Source organism: Rhinopithecus bieti, unplaced genomic scaffold (assembly GCF_001698545.2).
Source record: "Rhinopithecus bieti isolate Rb0 unplaced genomic scaffold, ASM169854v2 scaffold_31527, whole genome shotgun sequence".
NCBI lineage: Eukaryota > Metazoa > Chordata > Mammalia > Primates > Cercopithecidae > Rhinopithecus > Rhinopithecus bieti.
Window position 1 is genome coordinate 2,003,109 of NW_016813959.1, and position 19,377 is coordinate 2,022,485.

The 19,377-nt window shown below is 47.1% G+C and overlaps 1 protein-coding gene across 4 annotated transcripts in view; it reads left to right on the forward strand.

The window, feature by feature from the left end:
* GAS7 (growth arrest specific 7) overlaps positions 1 to 19,377 on the forward strand; it is a 304,840-nt gene that overhangs the window by 144,173 nt on the left and 141,290 nt on the right. Inside the window, exon 1 of one of the 4 annotated variants that reach the window (XM_017849224.1) lies at positions 620 to 759. The exons of the other annotated variants lie outside the window; for them this stretch is intronic. Coding sequence (XP_017704713.1) covers positions 673 to 759 — 87 coding nt within the window. The 5' untranslated portion in view covers positions 620 to 672. Of the gene's footprint in view, positions 1 to 619; positions 760 to 19,377 lie in introns of those variants that run through there. 4 annotated transcript variants of the gene reach the window in all.

Consider the following 19,377-nt stretch of genomic DNA (forward strand, 5'->3'; position numbering starts at 1 on the left):
TCAGCAGTATCCAAGAGGAGTGTAGAAAAATAAGGTGGTGGTAGCAGGGAAAAGCTGCACATCCCAGAGTCATGAGGTTGAAGACCCTATGCTTCTGCTCCCTCCTCCCATTCCCGGCTCATTTTAAGCTGGAAGCTCAGAGAGGTACAGAAGTCTGCCCAGTGTCAGTCAGCTAGCTGGTGGCCTCTTGATTCTTTGTTATGGCAGACAGTGGCAGAAGGCCAGCCTTGTTTCCAGAAGCATCCTTACTAAAGCACCGGGGCCACGGGCTGCTTCTCCTTGGCGCTTTAAGGAGTAGAGTTTTTGCAAATTGCTCTACCTGGTTGGATCATCACACTCCCTCAGTGTCTTGGTCTCGGGTCCACTCCAGGCCGGAAGGAGCGTGTGCAGGGGATGATGGCTGCAGCTGAAAGCAGAGGGGTGACCTAATGGGGAGGTGGAGGTTCATCAGGACCAGGCACTTCTCCAGAGATATCCCACCCACCCTCAGGGGAAGGGGCCCAGCTGCCCTGGAAGGCTGTGGACATGCTTTTCCGATTGCAGAATACTTCTCTTTCATTTTGAATATAATTTGTTTGGTTGCCACGGCAACGTCAAATCTCTATTTTAATGCTAACCTGCGTGGCTGCAACTTTCTATATATAAATGCTGCTTTGCACAGTGAATTAGCCGATGCCACGGGGAAGCAGCGGATATGGGGATGGTGGCAGAAAATGCCCAGCGTGTCAGATTTGCATAAGGACACACCACGAGGCTGAGGTGAGTTGGAACCAGGGCGCTGCTGGTTATCTTTGATGCAGAGGCTCGAAGCTAATTGGGCCAGGTTGAGCGCAAGGCAGCTGCCACTCCTGCAGGAGGAGAAATCCTCCTTGGATGACCTCTTGCTTGGCTTGGGTTTGGCTCTGCTCTGGGGGATTTGGGGAATTCTTCTGTTTCCCCGTGTATCAGTCCTCCTCATGCCTCCAGTGAGCCTGGGTCACGTTGTGACCCAAGGAACTGGAAAGAAGAGAAAGCCACTTGGGCAGGGGATGTATCTGAGATGAACTCCGTGGGAAGTGAGTTTTTCTTGATTTCCTGGGATTTACCTCAGTTTCCTGTTTTGGATCTCCTCTTCAGTCTGCTTTTTCTTAATTCCCCAGTGTAGCTAGATTTTGTAGAGGCCACATGGCTCCAAGTGGCATGGTAGAGTTCTCAGGAGAAGCCTGAAAAGGTCCTTGGGAACCAGCAGATACAGCTCCCTCAGGTTCTAGATGAGGGAGATGCTCAGAGAGGTGACACGCTCTGCCAGACGTCACACAGCTGCTCTGGGAAATTGGGACGGGAAACCAGGTCCACACCGATCTTCTGACTTACTCATGCATGCCACGTTTATGCACATTCTGTCGTGGGACCAGGCAGCGTGTGGGTGTATACAACAGTGAAAGGGGGTGCAGCGCGGCCCGCACACCCGGATGTTCCTTTCTGGTTTTGCGAGCCGGGGACATGTAATGAACACAGGATTGTATAACTCGATCTGAATCAGCCTCTGGAAAGAGCATGGAAGTTTGAATCTATCAAACTTGGATTTGGGTGGATTCAGCCACTTTCTACCTGTGTGACCATTTTGTCAACTTTTCTGAGGCTCCATTTCCCCACCTAACCTCAAGATGTGCTAAATATCTTCCCCTGGCCTTGCAATGAGTCAGTGTTACGGCCAGTGTGAACCTGTCGAGGACTGTGATAGGGGTGTGATGTGTCTGAGAGCAGAGTGTGTTGCAGACTATAAGGCATGCCACCATAGCGGGCCACAACTCTATTCCCCTGTGACTGGGAGAGGGTGGCACTGGTATCAGAACACTGGCCCGGTCAGAGGAGTTTTGTCTGAGGACAGGGTTTCTTCAGACAGCTCCTCTGATTAGTATGGTGTGAAATGTAGTACAGTTTTATTGCTGTCAGAATATGTCATTCGGGCTTCTCCTATAACATCAAACATTTCACAGATATTTTAAGTGTTGGAGCCAAAGACTGAGATCTTGTTCTTTTATTTATTTATTTATTTACTTTATTATTTATTTATTTTTCCCCCAGAGTCAGAGTCTCACTCTGTTCCCCAGGCTGAAGTGCAGTGGCATACTCATAATTCATTGCAGCCTCGAATTTCTGGGCTCAAGCGATCCTCCCACCTCGGCCTCCTGAGTAGCTGGGACTGCAGGTGTGCACCATCATGCCTGGATCATTTTAAAAGTTTTTGTAGAAACAGGCTTGTCACTATGTTGCCCAAGCTGGTTTCGAACTCCTGGGCTCAAGCAATCTTCCCACCTCAGCCTCTCAAGTAGCTGAGACTGCAGGCACGCACCACCATGCCTGGCTAATGTTTAAATGTTTTGCAGAGATGGGGTCTCACTGTGTTGCCCAGACTGGTCTCAAACTCCTTAATTCAAGTGATCCTCCTGCCCTGGCCTCTCAAAGTGCTGGGATTATAGGTATCAACCACTGCACCTGGACGTTGGACCCTGTTCTAGAAAAGAGAAAAATTGTATGACTGTCATCTAAGTGCCTGTGAATGATATACAGTCTGCAGGGACTGGGAGATTCAGAATTGGGAATAATTCGCTTCTACCTGGTGGGTCAAAGAAAGTGTCATGAAGGAATCCTTTATAGGGGTTGTTGATTGAGATGGAGGTAAAAAAAAAAAAAAACAAAAGATTCTAAAAATGGAGATGGGGACCAGGTAAAGCAGTGTTTTCCAAACCATATATCATGAGCCACGTAGTGCAAGTAATCAGTGTCAACCCGCACAAAACCAGGGCGGAAAATACCGGCGCGCGTTACGTGTGGCAAGGGCAAGCATTTTCCATGAAACTTCTGCTTTGTTTTATGTATTGAGTTGTGAAGTAAAATGTGTTTTTGATTGTGAATCAGACTTGGAAAATAAAGTTCGAAAACTGCTGGCCTCCAGCGATGGCTGAATGGGCCTGGACTGTCTCCAGGAGTTGGCTGCTGATTTCCTTGTCGGGGAAAACCTGGCCAACCTGGAAAAGGAAGGGACTGGTTTTCAGTGGAGATTAGGATGCAGCGTCGTTTTGGGAAGCTGATGTGCAGTGCGGTACAGACAGGGACGAACAAGCCAGTTGGGAAGTGGGAAGTCTGGGGACGTGGAGGTGGCCAGGGCCTGAGGTCGGCCGGGGGACAGTTCCTGTGGGCAGAGTGAGGATGCCTATGGCCACATCACCGTGTAGTCTTCCCAGCGGCCCCAGAGCACACGTTTCCACTCTCCCTACCTCTGCAGGTTTGGATACCTTACACCTCCCACGAGGCGTGGATCCAGCCTTCCTTCCCACCATGGCCCATGTTCCCAGGTGCTAGCTTCCAGTGCTTGGGCTTGCTACCCACGGGCATCTCTCTGCTCACCACGATGGCCATGTCATTTCTCGTTCAGACCTGAGGATGGGCATCTATCCTCGCCCAGGCCACTGTGCCTGGCTGGCTTCCTTCCTCCGTTGCCAAATTCCTGTTCTTCTGTCAACCTGCTTGATGTGTTGGCGTCGCCCCGACTGCTTTCTCCTGGTAGTGCTTGCCTCATTCCTTAACCTGTTTCAGCTTTCTCATGCGCCTCTTCCACTTCCAAACGTTCTCGGCTGATGAGCTGTTCCTCTTTCCAGAGACTGAAGAGGACAGGCTTTCCAGGGTCCTTACTGCCTCAGGAATCTTGTCTTGTGCTTCCTTTCCCAAGAAGGTTGGGCTCAGGCTTAGGGAGCCCAGTTCTCCGGTGGGTGGGAGCGGGCCACACATATGCAAGCCCTTGGGAGGGGTTCCCAGATCCCCCGGAAGCTGGCATCCAGCTGCACCCACCAGTGTGTAAGAGGTCCTGGCTAAAAGGATCTATGGTATGGGGCAGATGTGCTGATTGGTACTTTAGTCTAAGATGGTGGCGTTCAATTCATTCGAACCAGGGAACCCCCTCTTCAACTGACTGCTTATAAAGGTCCCCGACAGTTACAATCAGGGGTTGCACATTGGTAGCCAGTATTCAACATCAAATGCAGCATCATGGGGGGCTATTTGGTTATTGTTTTGTTTTTGGTTGCTCATGGTTTCATTTAAAAATGTTTCAGTTCGTTGCCAACATCTTAAAATCTGCAGCTTTTACATTAAACATCGAGATTTCCAGCTTCTTTGCAAAAATAAGACGCTCTAGCAACACCGAGCCTGCCGTCCTGCTTGGCAACAATATGCCGATGATACGTAGTGGGTTTCCAGTTTGCGCGGTCCCCACCCATCGCTGCTGTTACCCGCGCTAAGGCCGATAGCAGAACAGTTGCCATTATTCATTTCATTTGGATTCCTTTTCTTATGGTTAGGGAAAGCAGGCGATATTCCCTGCACCCATGTCTATGAAAAGAAGAAAAGTAAAAGGACCATGCTTTCCAAGAAAAAAAAAAGAAAAGTTAAGAGTCTCTTTCTTTCTGAAAGTGAATTTATGTTTCCTGAAGATTAATCTTCTAGGTCCGGAGGTCGATTTAGAACAGACAGTCTTTGTTTTTCTCTTGAAGTCAGTGATTCTCAAAGTGGAGTGCCTACATGTGCAGCAGCTGTATCAGTTGGGGGCTTGTGAGAAATGCAGATAGTTGGGTGGGCACCCACACCTACGGACCCAGAAGCTCGCAGGGTGGGCCCAGCAGACCGTGTCCTAACAGCGCTTCTGATGCGTGCTGAAGCTTGAGAATCACCGCTCTGATGCTCAGGGGATGGATAGGGCGCCAGCACCTGTTATGGTCACTTTCTTCTCTCCTTTTAAGACCCATGGGGGAGAGAGGTGAGGCTCGCCTCGCCAAAGAGAAGTGAAGGATCTCACTGCCGTGCTCCTCCAGGCAGAGTCGGTACCTGCGGAGAGGGCTGGAAGAGTTCTTTCAGATTCTGAGATCCCAGCAAATCTCAGTCCTGTTTTTTTCTAGACGATTCAGCACTTGCATCTGTGGGCTCCACAGATGCCACATTGATGAAGAGGCCTAGTGTCTTCTACTGTTCTAGAGAGATGGTTCCTGGGTTCCCTTCCCATGGATCCGGTGGCGTGTGACCCTACAAACCAGGGCCTCTCCAGGGCGACCAAGCATTCAGGCGCTGGGGGTCCTTGGGTGAAAATATGCCAGTTCTTTAAAATCATATAGGCAAGAGCCAGCCACGTATGTACATTTCAGATCTAGCATTGGTAACTCAGACTGCTGTTTTCATAGAAGATCGCTTGGCCTCCTTCAGCTTTCTCTCTAATGGCTTTAGTTACTTTAGTGGACAGTCCACGTGAACCAAGAAACCACGTCTTTTCTAAATGTATTTACTTGGAGGGCCCTAGGCCTGCAAAGTCATTGATGATCTTTTCCACTCAGTCCGTTTTATTCATTTGTGGTTTGGGGACTCCTGAGAGCATTTAAGTAGCCCAGACCCCTCCTAGGATAAAATAGATAAATGTATAGGCAGCGCTTTTGTCTCTGCCTTCTGGGTTCCCGCTCTTCCCCCGCCTTGGTGCCCGGGTGACCCCAAGAAAGTAAGAAACTTACTTTCTACGTGAGCTGAAAACCCTACTCAGAGACCATGAAGAACTCCATCTAGCCAATGTGTGTTTATTGTGTACATTTTCTGTGCCTGGGGATGGATTTGAGTAGGACATAATTGTTCTCAAGGAGCTCCCACGCGTAAGGGATGAAGGCCACTCATCGCAGGCCACCCAAAGGAGAGCCGCTGCGGGGGTGAAGTGTGGCTATGCACAGGGGAGGAGAAGCTGGGCATGGGCGGGGGCTCAGTTGCCCAGGAGACAGCCCCAAAATGAGGAGCTTGGCCCACTAGACAGAGCAAGGTGGATCCCCTTCTGGGTTGGAGAGTTGAACCCAGGCTTCCAGAATTCAGCCTACACAGGAGGGGCTTTCCGGTGACTGAGCGTGAGTGCGTCAGGGTGAGGACGGAGCCTGTGGCAGCCTGTACCACTTGCTCTGCATGAGTGGACAGGGGCTGCCTTCTGGGGCTCCCAGCTCTGCCAGCTGAAAAAACTGCTCACAGCTACGCAGTGTGTGACACTCAGTTGGCATCCTTCTAGGGTATCATTTCACTCAGGGGTGCTGGTCAGGGCTCTTTGCTGTGAAGATGCTTCTCTTGGTCGTTTCCTACCCACCCTCTTAGTCCTGTTTCTCCCCATTGGGACCCTCCCACCAGTTAATGAGGCTCCCCACAGGCAATCTGCTGTTACCTTCTCCCTGATTATCAATTTGACAATTGTTCAAGGCCTTGGCAGGTCATGGCTTCGACTGTAACTTCCACCCTGGAGGATTTACCTTTGCATATCGGATTTCTAGACACCGTGGAGGAGCCTCAGGTACGATGGGAAACGGTTTTGGGAACTGCCTTTTGCAGTTCTTGGTCAGGGACCATGTTTGTTTCTAGGGCTCGTTTTCATTCAGCCTATCAGCTTTCTATGATTGTAGATGAAGGAATCGGGGGACAGTGTGGGGTGAGATGGAATTAGCACTAGCCTTGGAGACAGACCACTGGGTTCAAGCTAGCCCAATTATAAAATGAAAATAAAGACTTCCCTACCAGGGTTTTTATAAGGGTCAAATAAACTACTGTATATCAAGTTACTGGTCCACAGTAGTCCTTTAGCTACTAAAAAACAACAAAAAGATAAGATCTAATGGTGAGATAAAGGCAGTGAAATTGATTTTGCAGATATCCAATGCTGGGGAAAAAGGGAAACAGCTCATTTTTCTTGCCTGTTATCCAACCTGTCTCATTTCTGGGAGCTTGAGCGATCGATCTGGGGTACAATATTTTCTTGGAGTGTCCTTGCCCATGGCAAGAGTGTTCAGATGAAGGCATATGCAACCATTTTCAGAAGCTTGCCAGGGTCTTGCACTCGTTTGTTTGCAGTTCTTGGCCAAGGACCATGTTTGTTTCTGGGTCTTGTTTTCATTAACCCCAGCAGCTTTCCATGGTTGTAGCCCTGGTGGACTTGCGTGTGTTCTCCGCCCTGTGAGTTTTACTGGTGGGTGTCCTTCAGCTTTCTCTCTGTCTAATGGCTTTAGTTACTTTAGCAGACAGTCCATGCGAGCCACGAAACCACATCTTTTCCAAATGTATTTACTCGGAGGGCTCTAGGCCCACAAAGCCATTGATGAGAACCCATTCTGATGGTTCTTTGAATGTCTAGTCTTGTCATTCACGTGCTCTTTCTCTCGTTTTTTCCATTAGCTCAGTCTATGTCAGAACGGTTAGAAGGTGTCATTCTGGAGAGTTTAGCCGGGCTGCTGGGAAAGTCCGTGCAACACGAATGACTCAGCGTTGGTGACCTCAGTTGATGGCTTTTCTCAAGGGGATGGGAAAGTATGGGACGAAGCTGATATATACCTACCATTGTTTCTACTCTCTTATTTAATCCCTGCAAAAATTCTGTGAAGTAGGTGGTGGCATCTGCGTTTTCCTGTGTGGAAAAGAAGAAAGATGAGGTTTGTAGAGGTGAAGTGCCTTGGCTAAGGTTATGTGGCCGAGAAGCTGTGGAACCTGCATTTGAGCTTCCTCTCTGCTTGGCTGAAGGGCAGAAGCTGGGTTTAGGGGTAAACACAAGGATGTCTGTGGTCAACTGAGTGGTTTGCGGGGCATATATCTTCTGTTCTCAGCCCCGCCCACACCCCAGTGCAACAATACATACCTTCTTTTGAGAATCTCTGTAGCAGAATGGAAGTTTTGGTTTCTAGAAGCTGCTGGAGTCTTCCAGGCCCCCTTGTTTGAATGGAGCTTTGCATCTCAATGATGGAGGGGAAAAAAAATTAGGCAGAAGAGGATTTGCCAAAAGGGAAAGTCAAGAGGGCTTATGACTTCACCCCTCTTGTATACACAGATGTTTCCTCCCTGGGCCCTTCCTTTCATGAGGTCTGCCTGGCTGCTAACAGACGGGAAGTAGCTTGTGCTTGAGCAGAAGAGAGCTGGGCCTGACGGAGAGGGTCACCTTTCCCAGCAGTGTGGAGATTGGCTTGGGGAGTGGTCCTGAATGGGGCCTTGGTTCTGCTGTGCCATCTGACTATGCGCTAGCCCTCTAGTCATGGGGGTGACATCTGCACCCAGGTTTAGGGCAGTCCGAGGGCAAAGAGAGGACTCCATGTGGGTACTGGGGAGACTCGGTGTCCAGTCTCTGTCTCTGGGCCTCCGTTTGCCAATCTGTAAAATGGTGAGATGTGATCAGATGATTACTAAGGTGCATTCCGCCTCTAATTTTTGTGTTAGCCTTGCGTTGGTTGAGAAAGTCATTTAGTCTTTGTTTTCTTAAAGATAACCCCCGCCACGCCAATTGTCTTGCCATTTGAAAGATAATACAATAAACCCTAAAACCTTACCTGATAAATAGTGGTCATTTTAGGGGATGTCAGGTGTGATGGGGTATGTCAAGGAGGGTTTTATTGGACTTGTTTAAATATTTTTAGTAAGGTGATATTCATGTACTAGCTGATAATAGAAAATAAGCTTAGAATTTAAAAAAGGTATTAAAATTAATATGCTCATTATAGAAAACATGGAAAATATAGAAAAACAGAAATAAGAAAATAATTAGGGGCATTCTTTCTTATGCTGTGTATATTTTTCTCCACAACTGGGATCATGTATTATATTTAGGATTGTATATGATGACTTGCTGATTGTGAAAGTAATTTCAGTCCGGGCGCGGTGGCTCCCGCCTGTAATCCCAGCGCTTTGGGAGGCTGAGGTGGGCAGATCACAAGGTCAGGAGATGGAGACCAGCCTGGCTAACACAGTGAAACCCTGCCTGTACTAAAAATACAAAAAATTAGCCAGTCGTGGTGGCGGGCGCCTATAGTCCCAGCTACTCAGGAGGCTGAGGCAGGAGAAGGGTGTGAACCCGGGAGGCGGAGCTTGCAGTGAGCCGAGATCCCGCCACTGCACTCCAGCCTGGACGACAGAGCGAGACTCCGTCTCAAAAAAAAAAAAAAAAAAAAAAAAAAATTTCAAAACACGTTTTAAAATCAAAAAATTATTTTTAAATAAAGTAAAATTTTAAAATTGGTGAAAGAAATAGAATTGAAGCAACCAGAGGATCCCCCAATACACACATAAGCTTTTGTTAATGTGTTTGTGTCTTTCTTTAGTGCTTCCTTTTGGTGAGGGACTGCTATTTTCCATATTGAGATCATATCGCATACTTTGATTTCTAAAGCAGGGACAGCTCTTGGAGGATGACATAAAGAGGGTTCTGATGACACAGAGCATTGCCACTGGGTGGTTTATTGGTCTTACCCGATTTAAAGAAGAAAACAAGACTTGGTCCATTCAATATGAGTTTTTAACATGCAGAAAATCAAGACTGAAGTTCCATGGCAAAGAAAATGGCCACTGTGGTGCCTTACATAGCACAGTGTTGTTTTGGTGGAGATGAAAAACAAAGACTTCTTGTTTGTGGATCCTCCCAGCACAGTGTCCCTAAAGCTTGAATAGTCCCCATTGTTGGCGTGTGCCTGGACAGAAAGGGAACATCAGTTATGCGTGCTCCTTACACATGGCCCAATGTTTCATCTGCACTGGCCTTGTAGGAGAAACTTGTATCCTGGTTCTGGGATGGACAGGAGCAGAAAAGGAAGTGAATGAAATACTCAGGCACTAATTTTCACCCCCAGTGAGCTGGAAAATCCACCAGGCAGCACACAGTTCACTGGATTTTTGCACCGGGAGTTTGTCTATACTGAGCAAGAAATGACTTACGCATGCGTTGCATTTGTATTATTACTTCCCCATGGCTGTGTTATCTTCCTAATTTTCTCTCTCAGTGCCTGGAGGGTAAGGGGGTGGTGTCCTCACTCGCATGCCTGTAAGACAACCTTCCTATTTCTTTCATATGAAATATCTTACAACTTGATGGATTTGTATGTCTTGAATTACAAAGTTTTGGATACAAATTCATATTTGCAGTTTAGCTTCAACAGATATTTATTGAATACCCACAGCAATGGACATAACAATGACTGTACCCTGTGAAGCTTTAAACTCAGTGGGGTTTGTCTTCTAGCACTTTCCAAGGGATGATGCCAGGCCCTATGTGTACCACGATAGAGAAGGGAGCAAAACAAAATCCCTGCTGTATGGAGCTTTTATTCTAGTAGAAAGAGCTCTGTAGCCATTAGTAGGGTAGAGGAGAAGTCTGAGGAAAATCTGATTTCCTGGGTAACCCTTTCTCTTTTTGCCTGTTTATATGGATTTTTTTTTTTTTTTCCTGAGACGAAGTTCTGCTTTGTCGCCCAGGCACAGTTGCAATGGTGTGAGGTTGCAATGGCATGATCACCACTCACTGCAACCTCTGCCTCCCAGGTTCAAGCAGTTCTCCTGCCTCAGTCTCCCAAGTAGCTGGGATTACAGGTGTGCACCACCATGCCTGGCTAATTTTTGTATTTTTAATAGAGACAGGGTTTCAACATGTTCACCAGGCTAGCCTTGAACTTCTGACCCCAAGTGATCTCCCCACTTCGGCCTCCCAAAGTGCTGGGATTACAGGTGTGAGCCACCGCACCCAGCCTATATGCATGATTTTTTATTTTTGCAATTGATTATTAATTTTATTATTAATAGATTATTAATTTTAATTGCAATTGGTTATTAATTTTAACCTATTTATTCTAGTCTTTAATAATGGAATACTTTTTAAACATGTGTGTTATGTAGACTCTTGATTTCCTTGCTTTTTGTCCTTTGCAATTTGGGGACACTTTTCCTTGTTAGCCCCTCAAGTCACTGATTTAAATGTTTATGTTTGCAGTTATCCACAACTACAACTAAATATGGATTTAAATGAGCAATTTTTATGTAATCCTCACCTCATCCACTGTCTTCTTTGTCATCCTTTTTATGAACTGCTTTTTTTTTTTTTCTGTTACTATTTACTGTTCCTCTTTCAAAGGAATCACAGCTTCTTACATTCTGGCAGTTTCCTGATAGTTTTTCTTCCGAATGATTTTCTGAGACGTGCTCTTCCTTTGTGCTTTCAGGATGGTGTTTCCTCACCCTGATTTTGCATATTTCCCCTCTTTCTTTATGCATTCTTGAACATGGCAGGATCTATGTAAATGTGACATGTACCAACAGAAAGTATTGACTGTCACCAGGCTTGGCACACTGTCGGCTTTGGGGAAGGTTGACTCCCCCTCACAGCTACCTGCCTGTAGGTTCGATGATGCACCCATCCCCCAGTCCAGTTTCTGTTTTCCGGTTGGCCTTTGCCTGGTGAACTGTCACGTTACTACCTGGTTCTGTGATACTCTGAATTGATGGAGAACATGAAAACTCACAGTTCCCAGGATCTCTTCTCAATGCCCTACAGCCAGGGCATTGGCTGGGCTTGGACTGTAGCATCCGTACCTCTCTGAACTGTGAGCACCCCTCCCACGCCCCTTGTTCTACCCTGCACTTCCTGCTCTCTTGTTTTCTGGGAATTGCTGTACGTAAATGGATGATGGGCAGTCCTCTCAGATGGCATCTGTGCTGAGAGGAGAGGGCTGGCTGCTCAGTGTTGAGGTCAGTGCAAATCCTGCATCTCAAATTAGAGACAGGGAGTGGCAGAGGCATGAAGTGCAGCTCAGATTACGGGCAGAGAGTGGTGAAGGTGTGAAGTCTTATTTCATCCCTTTTACAACTCATCTTGGTTTGCAATATTTTTTTTCTTTCTTTTTTTTTTTTTTTGAGACAGTCTTACTGTGTCACCCAGGCTGGAGTGCAGTGGCACGATCTCAGCTCACTGCAACCTCCGACTCCCAGGTTCAAGCGATTCTCCTGCCCCAGCCTCCCGAGCAGCTGGAATGACAGGTGCCCACCACCGTGCCACGCTAATTTTTGTATTTTTAGTAGAGATGAGGTTTCACTATGTTGGCCAGGGTGGTCTGGAACTCCTCACCTCGTGATCTGCCTGCCTTGGCCTCGCAGAGTGCTGGGATGACAGGCGTGAGCCACCGCGCCCAGTGGATTTCAAGATTTTCTGCATTTCCTTCATTGGCCTCCTGGTTCTTGGGTTTTTTTTTTTCCCTCTGATTCTGTTTGTCATTTTTGGATTTTGTTTTTAAGATTGAATGAGTTGTTTCCTTTTCTTTTCCTCTTATTGCTGGTTTGATAGGCAGTGTCCTGGGGCAGCTGTCAGATGCTTCTTACAGGGAAGTCCCCTGCCTCTCCTTTTACCATGCTCTTAATCTCCCAGAAATTCAGGCACACACCGGGTACCATGTTCTGTCATTGTGGGGACGTGGTCAGTAGAGAATTCAGGTTTGATTTTCTGGATTAAAAAAAAAAAAAGAATCGGCCAGGCGCAGTGGCTCAAGCCTGTAATTCCAGCACTTTGGGAGGCCAAGACGGGCGGATCACGAGGTCAGGAGATCGTGACCATCCTGGCTAACACGGTGAAACCCCGTCTCTACTAAAAAATACAAAAACCTAGCCGACGAGGTGGCGGGCACCTGTAGTCCTAGCTACTCGGGAGGCTGAGGCAGGAGAATGCCGTAAACCCGGGAGGTGGAGCTTGCAGTGAGCTGAGATCTGGCCACTGCACTCCAGCCTGGGCAACAGAGCGAGACTCCGTCTCAAAAAAAAAAAAAAAAAAAAAAAAAAAAAATCTCTGGAACCACTTTGTGGATGCTGCATGGTGACTTGATGTGTAACCAGAGACAGTGTTTCTCAAAGTGTGCCGAGTTTCTAACTAAGGATCCGTGAGATAATTTTAGATCATGTGGAGATGGCAGTGTTAAAGTTATATTTATTTTAGTGTGTAGTAGAAAGAAACCCAAACCAAATCAAATCTGTGATTTCACAGATATTATTGCTTAGGGCCAGGCTACGTTTCAGTGGGATATAAGTCACTTCGAAAAAATTACTGAGTAAATAATAGTGCAGCTGGTACATAGTGATGGATGGAGCGAGGTGTCACAGTGGGATATGAATGGCTGCAGGAAGGGGAAACCAAGCTATGGGATCCCTTAGAATCAGGGCTGTTTGGAGGCCTTTTCAACTGGGTGCCATTTCTGATATGTCCACTTGATACTGGGAAATTTTTTTTTTTGAGATGGAGTCTCACTCTGTTGCCCAGGCTGGAGTGCAGTGGCGTGATCTCAGCTCACTGTAACCTCCGTCTCCTGGGTTCCAGCGATTCTCCTGTCTCAGCCTCCCGAGTAGCTGGGATTGCAGGTGCATGCCACCACACCCGGCTAATTTTTATATTTTTAGTAGAGACGGAGTTTCATCATATTGGCCAGGCGGGCCTTGAACTCTTGACTTCAGGTGATCCACCTGCCTTGGCCTCCCAAAATGCTGGGATTACAGGCGTGAGCTACTGCGCCCGGCCGATACTAGGAATCTTTTGTGGGGTGGGACCCATAGAAATTTTATAAGGGTCTTAAGGCTCTACCATGATGTGTACAAGAAACTGGCTGTAGTCACCTCACGGGAGCCCTCTGCCCAGCACAGCCCTTGGTCTGGAGCCCGCCACAGTCTGTGGCCTGTCCTCTTTCTTGTTCTCTTCTTTAATGGCATCTTACCTAAAGATCTTGCTTCCCTTTGCGTCCTATGCTCATAGCTCCTTGTGTGCCTGTGATCCAAGTCTACACCCATCACTCTTCCATATTTCTCTTTCCAAGATAAATGAAACACAGCCACTCTGTATTCAGTGAGCATTTTCTTTGGCATCTCACTTGGACACTTTTTTTTTGAGACGGAGTCTCGCTCTATCACCCAGGCTGGAGTGCAGTGGCACAATCTTGGCTCACTGCAACCTCCCAGGTTCAAGTGATTCTCCTGTCTCAGCCTCCCAAGTAGTTGGGATTACAGGTGCCCACCACCACGCCCGGCTAATTTTTTGTATTTTTAGTAGAGATGGGGTTTCACCGTGTTAGCCAGGATGATCTCGATCTCCTGACCTCGTGATCTGCCCGTCTCGGCCTCCCAAAGTGCTGGGATTACAGGCATGAGCCACTGCGCCCGGCCAGACACTCTTAACTACAGTTGACCCTCAGACAATGGATTTGAACTGCACAGATCTACTTATACATGGATTCTTTCCAATTATTATATTGGAAAACATCTTTGGAGATTTGTGACCATTTGAAAAAAATTGAAGACAGACTACCTAGTCTAGAAATATCAAAAGAATTAAGAAAATGTTAGACATGCCATGAATGCATAAAATACATTCGATACTAGTTTATCATTTACTCCCATAAAATACATACAAATCTACAGAAAGTTAAAATTTTTAAAAATTTTACCTACACAAACATTCAGACTGTATATGGCACCATTCACATTTAAGTGAAATGTAAACAAAGGCAAAGATGTAGTATTAATCATAACTGCATAAAACTAGCCATAGTCTATACTGTAGTAATTTGGTGGCCACCCCTAGTTGGTATTGCAGTGAGCTCAGGTGTTGAGAGCATCAGCTTCAAACGCCATGTGATGCTGATAAGCCCTGGATGAACAGTTCATCACTCCAGTAAATTGGGTATTGCAGTAAAATGTGAGCCCTCACTGTTCTATGTATTTTTCATCATGTTTAGTGCAATGCCATAAGCCTCGAATAACACCATGGGACCTATAGAGTATGCCACTAGTGATGCTGGAAGCATTTCCCAGAAGCAGAGAAAAGTCCTGACATTACAAGAAAAAGTTCAGTTGCTTGTCAGGTACCGTCGATTGAGGTCTGCAGCTGCAGTTGCCACCATTTCAAAGGATTCATCTTGTAAACAGATGATGTAAACTTATGGGATCAGTAAATACGGTACAGTACTATAGGTGTATTTTCCCTTTCTTACGGTTTTATTTATTATTTATTTATTTAGAGACAGTCTCACTCTGTTGCCCAGGCTGGAATGCAGTGGAGTAATCTTGGCTCACTGCAGCCTCAACTTCCAGGGTTCAAGGATACTCTTGCCTCAGCCTGCCTAGTAGCTGGGTCTACAGGTGTGCACCGTGCCAGGTTAATTTATTTTTATTTTTTATTTGTATTTATTTTTATAGAGATGGGGTCTCACTCACCAGACTGCCCAGGCTGGTCTCGAACTCCTGGGCTCAAGTGATCCTCCCACCTCAGCCTCCCAAGGTGTTGGGATTACAGGCGTGAGCTACTGTGCCTGACCCCTTATGATTTTCTTAGCGTTGTATTTTTCTCTAGCTTACTTTAGGAATAAAGTCTGTAATACGGATAACATGCAGAATACACGTTAATCAACTGTTTGGGTTATTGCTAAGACTTCCAGTCAACAGTAGGCTGTTAGTAGTTAACTTTTGGGGGAGTCAAAAGTTATGTACAGATTTTCAACTGCATGGGGAGGTCGGGGTTAGCACCTCTAAACCCCCCTGTTGTTCAAGGGTCAGCTGTACTTATTTCTTCTTGTATTCCCCCTCCTCATTTGGTTTCTGTGCCTGATTCTCTAAACTCACACGGTTTATTTCCCATGTAGTCCCTGAGTGTTGGGCACTAGTCTGGTTAGAGGCGAAAAAGATGAAGACCTGGTTCTTGCCTTTGAGAGTCTTGGAGAGGGGCCCTGAGGGTGTTGCATGCGCTAACATGCACGGGAGAGGGAGGGATTGGGCCTGAGGCATGCTGGGGAAGAATTTCTTCTCCCATTGCTTAGGCAAGAGCATGCCCCAAGGTTCAGCTCAAGGTCCTTTCTTTCTCTGTGGACTGCTAGTCAGCCTGTAAGATCTCCCCACCATCTCTGAGCACATGCCTCCAACTCCACGTGCCCAGGGCCATACTTACCCCTACTCCCCACTGAACACTTTGAACTTGGATCTATGGCCAACAGACTCTACTGCACGCCCCCAAACTGGCTCTCACCATAGCCACATCTCTTCAGGTTACTGGTTCAAACTTCTGTCATTTCCTTCTGAATCAACTTTACTGTCTCTCGTTTCCCTATGTCCCGTCCTTTATCAGACCTTATTCTGCTTCGTACATCATGTTCCTTGGGCTCCCGTCAAGCCCTTGTTTTTTATCCCTGCTGTGAGGCAAGTTCTTTATCTTTTGGGAAGCCTCCCTGGACCATCCCAGCCAAAAGTGACCTCGCCCTCCTCTGGATTCTGAAAGCTCTTATTGTCTGCCAGCTTATCATATAGCATTTGGCACTATTGCAGACTCCTTTGATACTTAGTCCTTTTTTTTGCCCATGTTTGTGACTTAGCTTCCGAATTTTAGGAGTCAGGTCCTACATACAATACCTGCCTGCATCCCACACAGGATTCAGGAAAGGGTAGTTAGTAACCGTTAGTTGATTGATCATGCAGACAGGGGGCCACGTATGGAAGACGGGGGCATCCCTGAGACCCTTTACCCTGGAGACTGCTTAGGCTGATGAATAATTTTTCCGTTCATGACTGTGAAACCTTTACAAAAAGTGAGTCATCACCCTACCCAGATGTGCTTTCTCATTAATTATCTTTTTTTTTTGACGGAGTCTCACTCTGTCACCCAGGCTGGAGTGCAGTGGCACGATCTCAGCTCACTGCAACCTCTGCCTCCCGGGTTCAAGAAATTCTACTGCCTCAACTTCCCAAGTAGCTGGGACTACAGGTGCATGCCACCATGCCCAGGTAATTTTCGTATTTTTAGTAGAGACAGGATTTCACAATATTGGCCAGGCTGGTTTTGAACTCCTGACCTCGTGAGCTGCCCGCCTTGGCCTCCCATCATGCTGGGATTACAGGCATGAGCCACCACTGTGCCCAGCCTATTATCTATCATTTTAAAGACAACCCAATTCATCCTATGGAGGACAAGGGCCTACAGCAAATAAAGCCTATTTTGGTTGACAGTTTTCAACTTGACTGAAACAAAAAGTAATAAGAGGGTTGGTCTCATCTGATGCCGTTGAACTCAGGAAAACTTAGCTTGGTGGACATGATCGTCAGTCTTTTTGCTTTGGGATCACGGATTCTCTGCTGTCTGCCATTCGTACGTGTGGCTTCATAGGTAGCAAGCTATCTGTTTGCAGAGGCCAGAAGGAGAGACCAGTAGCGTGTTTTTCACAGCCAACGCCAATCACTAAGGATGGTTAATAAAGGAAAACCAAAGTGACTTCTGGAAGGAGATGCTAGGATGGACCCAAGCCATAAACCCTTAGAATGTATTCGTGAGTCTTACATACTCTGAGAGATTAACTTTGGGGAATCCTAAAGAATTAAATGTCTGTAGGACTAGTGTGTTCTGCTGAGGTCAGGTCAGAGCAGATCAGCCTCCTGGTTTGTAATGGCCCGGAAAGGTCCCTTGCCCTTGGCTGGGGGCCCTGCTGGGATTTGCAATGACAGTGATTTCTGTGTGTTGCCTGGAGTGATGCATTGGTGCCTGTGATTGTATCTGTTCATCTGTGTGATGCACTGTCAAAGTGGTGTCGGGGACAGCTGTTAATGTTTAACAGCCTCAAAACTGTCCCCTCTTTGCTATTACAAAACTGAGGAGTCACAGGCTATGAAAGCTTTCATGGCCATTTTAATTCCGCAAACGTGAAAGGACTGAAGGTGAAGGTCTTGGCCATCTAGGTTCAAATGAAGGTTTTTTTTTGTTTTTTTTTTGTTTTTTGAGACAGTGTCTTTCTCTGTTACCGAGGCTGGAGTGCAGCGGCGCGATCTCAGCTCACTGCAACCTCTGCCTCCCGAGTTCATTCTTCTGTCTCAGCCTCCCTAGTAGCTGAGATTACAGGCATGCACCACCACGCCTGGCTAATTTTTGTATTTTTAGTAGAGATGGGATTTCACCATGTTGGCCATGCTGGTCTCAAACTCCTGACCTCAGGTCATCCACCTGCCTCGGCCTCCCAAAGTGTTGGGATTGCAGGCGTGAGCCACCGTGCCCGGCCTGCTTTTACCTTCTTATGGGCAAGAGCCCATCTCCAAGAACAGAAAAGTACCTTGGTCCTGTCTATTTCTGGAGCATGCCTGACCTCAAAAACGAGTGTGTGGATTCGTCACCCGGCCTCTCCTCCCACATTGCAGAGAGAAGATGCAAATAACTCAGCTTCCGGTGGGGGACTCCCCACCGCTGGATGTGATGCTCTCGCCTCCTTTTCATGGCTGGTTGGGGACCATTTTGCAAGTGTAGGCTTGAGCATTGCCTTTGTCTTGTTTTTATGATGGGTGAGAGTGGGGAGAGAGAAAGAAGGTGGAGGGGGGATTCTATAGCCAGTTTCCTCCCTCTAGTTTCTCCCTCATATTTGACCTTCTTTTTTTTTTTTTTTTTTTTTTTTGGGGGGGGCTTTTTTTTTTTTTGCCGCGGGGGTGGGAGTGCAGTGGCCAGATCTCAGCTCACTGCAAGCTCCGCCTCCCGGGTTCCCGCCATTCTCCTGCCTCAGCCTCCTGAGTAGCTGGGACTACAGGCTCCCACCACCTCGCCCGGCTAGTTTTTTGTATTTTTTAGTAGAGACGGGGTTTCATCATGTTAGCCAGGATGGTCTCGATCTCCTGACCTCATGATCCGCCCATCTCGGCCTCCCAAAGTGCTGGGATTACAGGCTTGAGCCACTGCGCCCGGCCACATTTGACCTTCTTATACCCTGGTATCATCAGGATTTCTACAAACCACAGCCCTGATTGTGACTTCTCCCTGGCTCAGAATCCACCAGTGGTTTCTTCTCCTTTATAGAATCGAAATTTCTTAGTTCTTGATGTCCTCATGGCCTCCCGTGATCTGACGCCATCCTTCGCTACTATTTTTCTCACCTCCCATGCCTCTTAAACTCTAATGAATGGACCCACCTGCTTTTCCCCCACAGCCTCTACCCACACGGTTTCTCTCTGACCTTGGCTCAGGCTGGCCCCATGGCCTAGAATATTGCCCCTGCGGGTTGTTCTTCCGACCCATCCTGCCCAGTCTCTCGCAGGAGCCTCCGTTTTCCTCTGTTAGATGAGGACGATCATAGAATTTTCCTTTTTGGTTTGTTAGAAGGATTAAGTGATAGGAAACATGTGAAGCATAGAACAGTGCCTGGCCCAGAGTGAGTGCTCAGTACAAGATTCTCACAGTCGCTCCTGCAGCAGATTGAAACCCAGCAATTAGAGAGGGAGGGAGAGTCCCTCAAGCAGCCGCATTGGTAACTTTGAGAAGGAAGAGATGAGCCCTGCTGTCAGGCATGGAAGAGGAAAGACCAGGAAGGTGGGATGCAGACGCAGAAACGAATTGATATATCCAAGGGAGAGGCACATTGTTACCCCCTCCAGGAGCCCAAGAGTGCCACACCCCTAAATGGAAAAGCCCTCAGTTGACATTAGAATGCTGGCTGTGTTACCTCGGTCTCCCCAAGATCGAACACAAGATGAACCATGGTGAGTCCTGCTATAGGTGACCAGCCTCATGGTTTTTTTTTTTTTTTTTTTTTTTTTTTT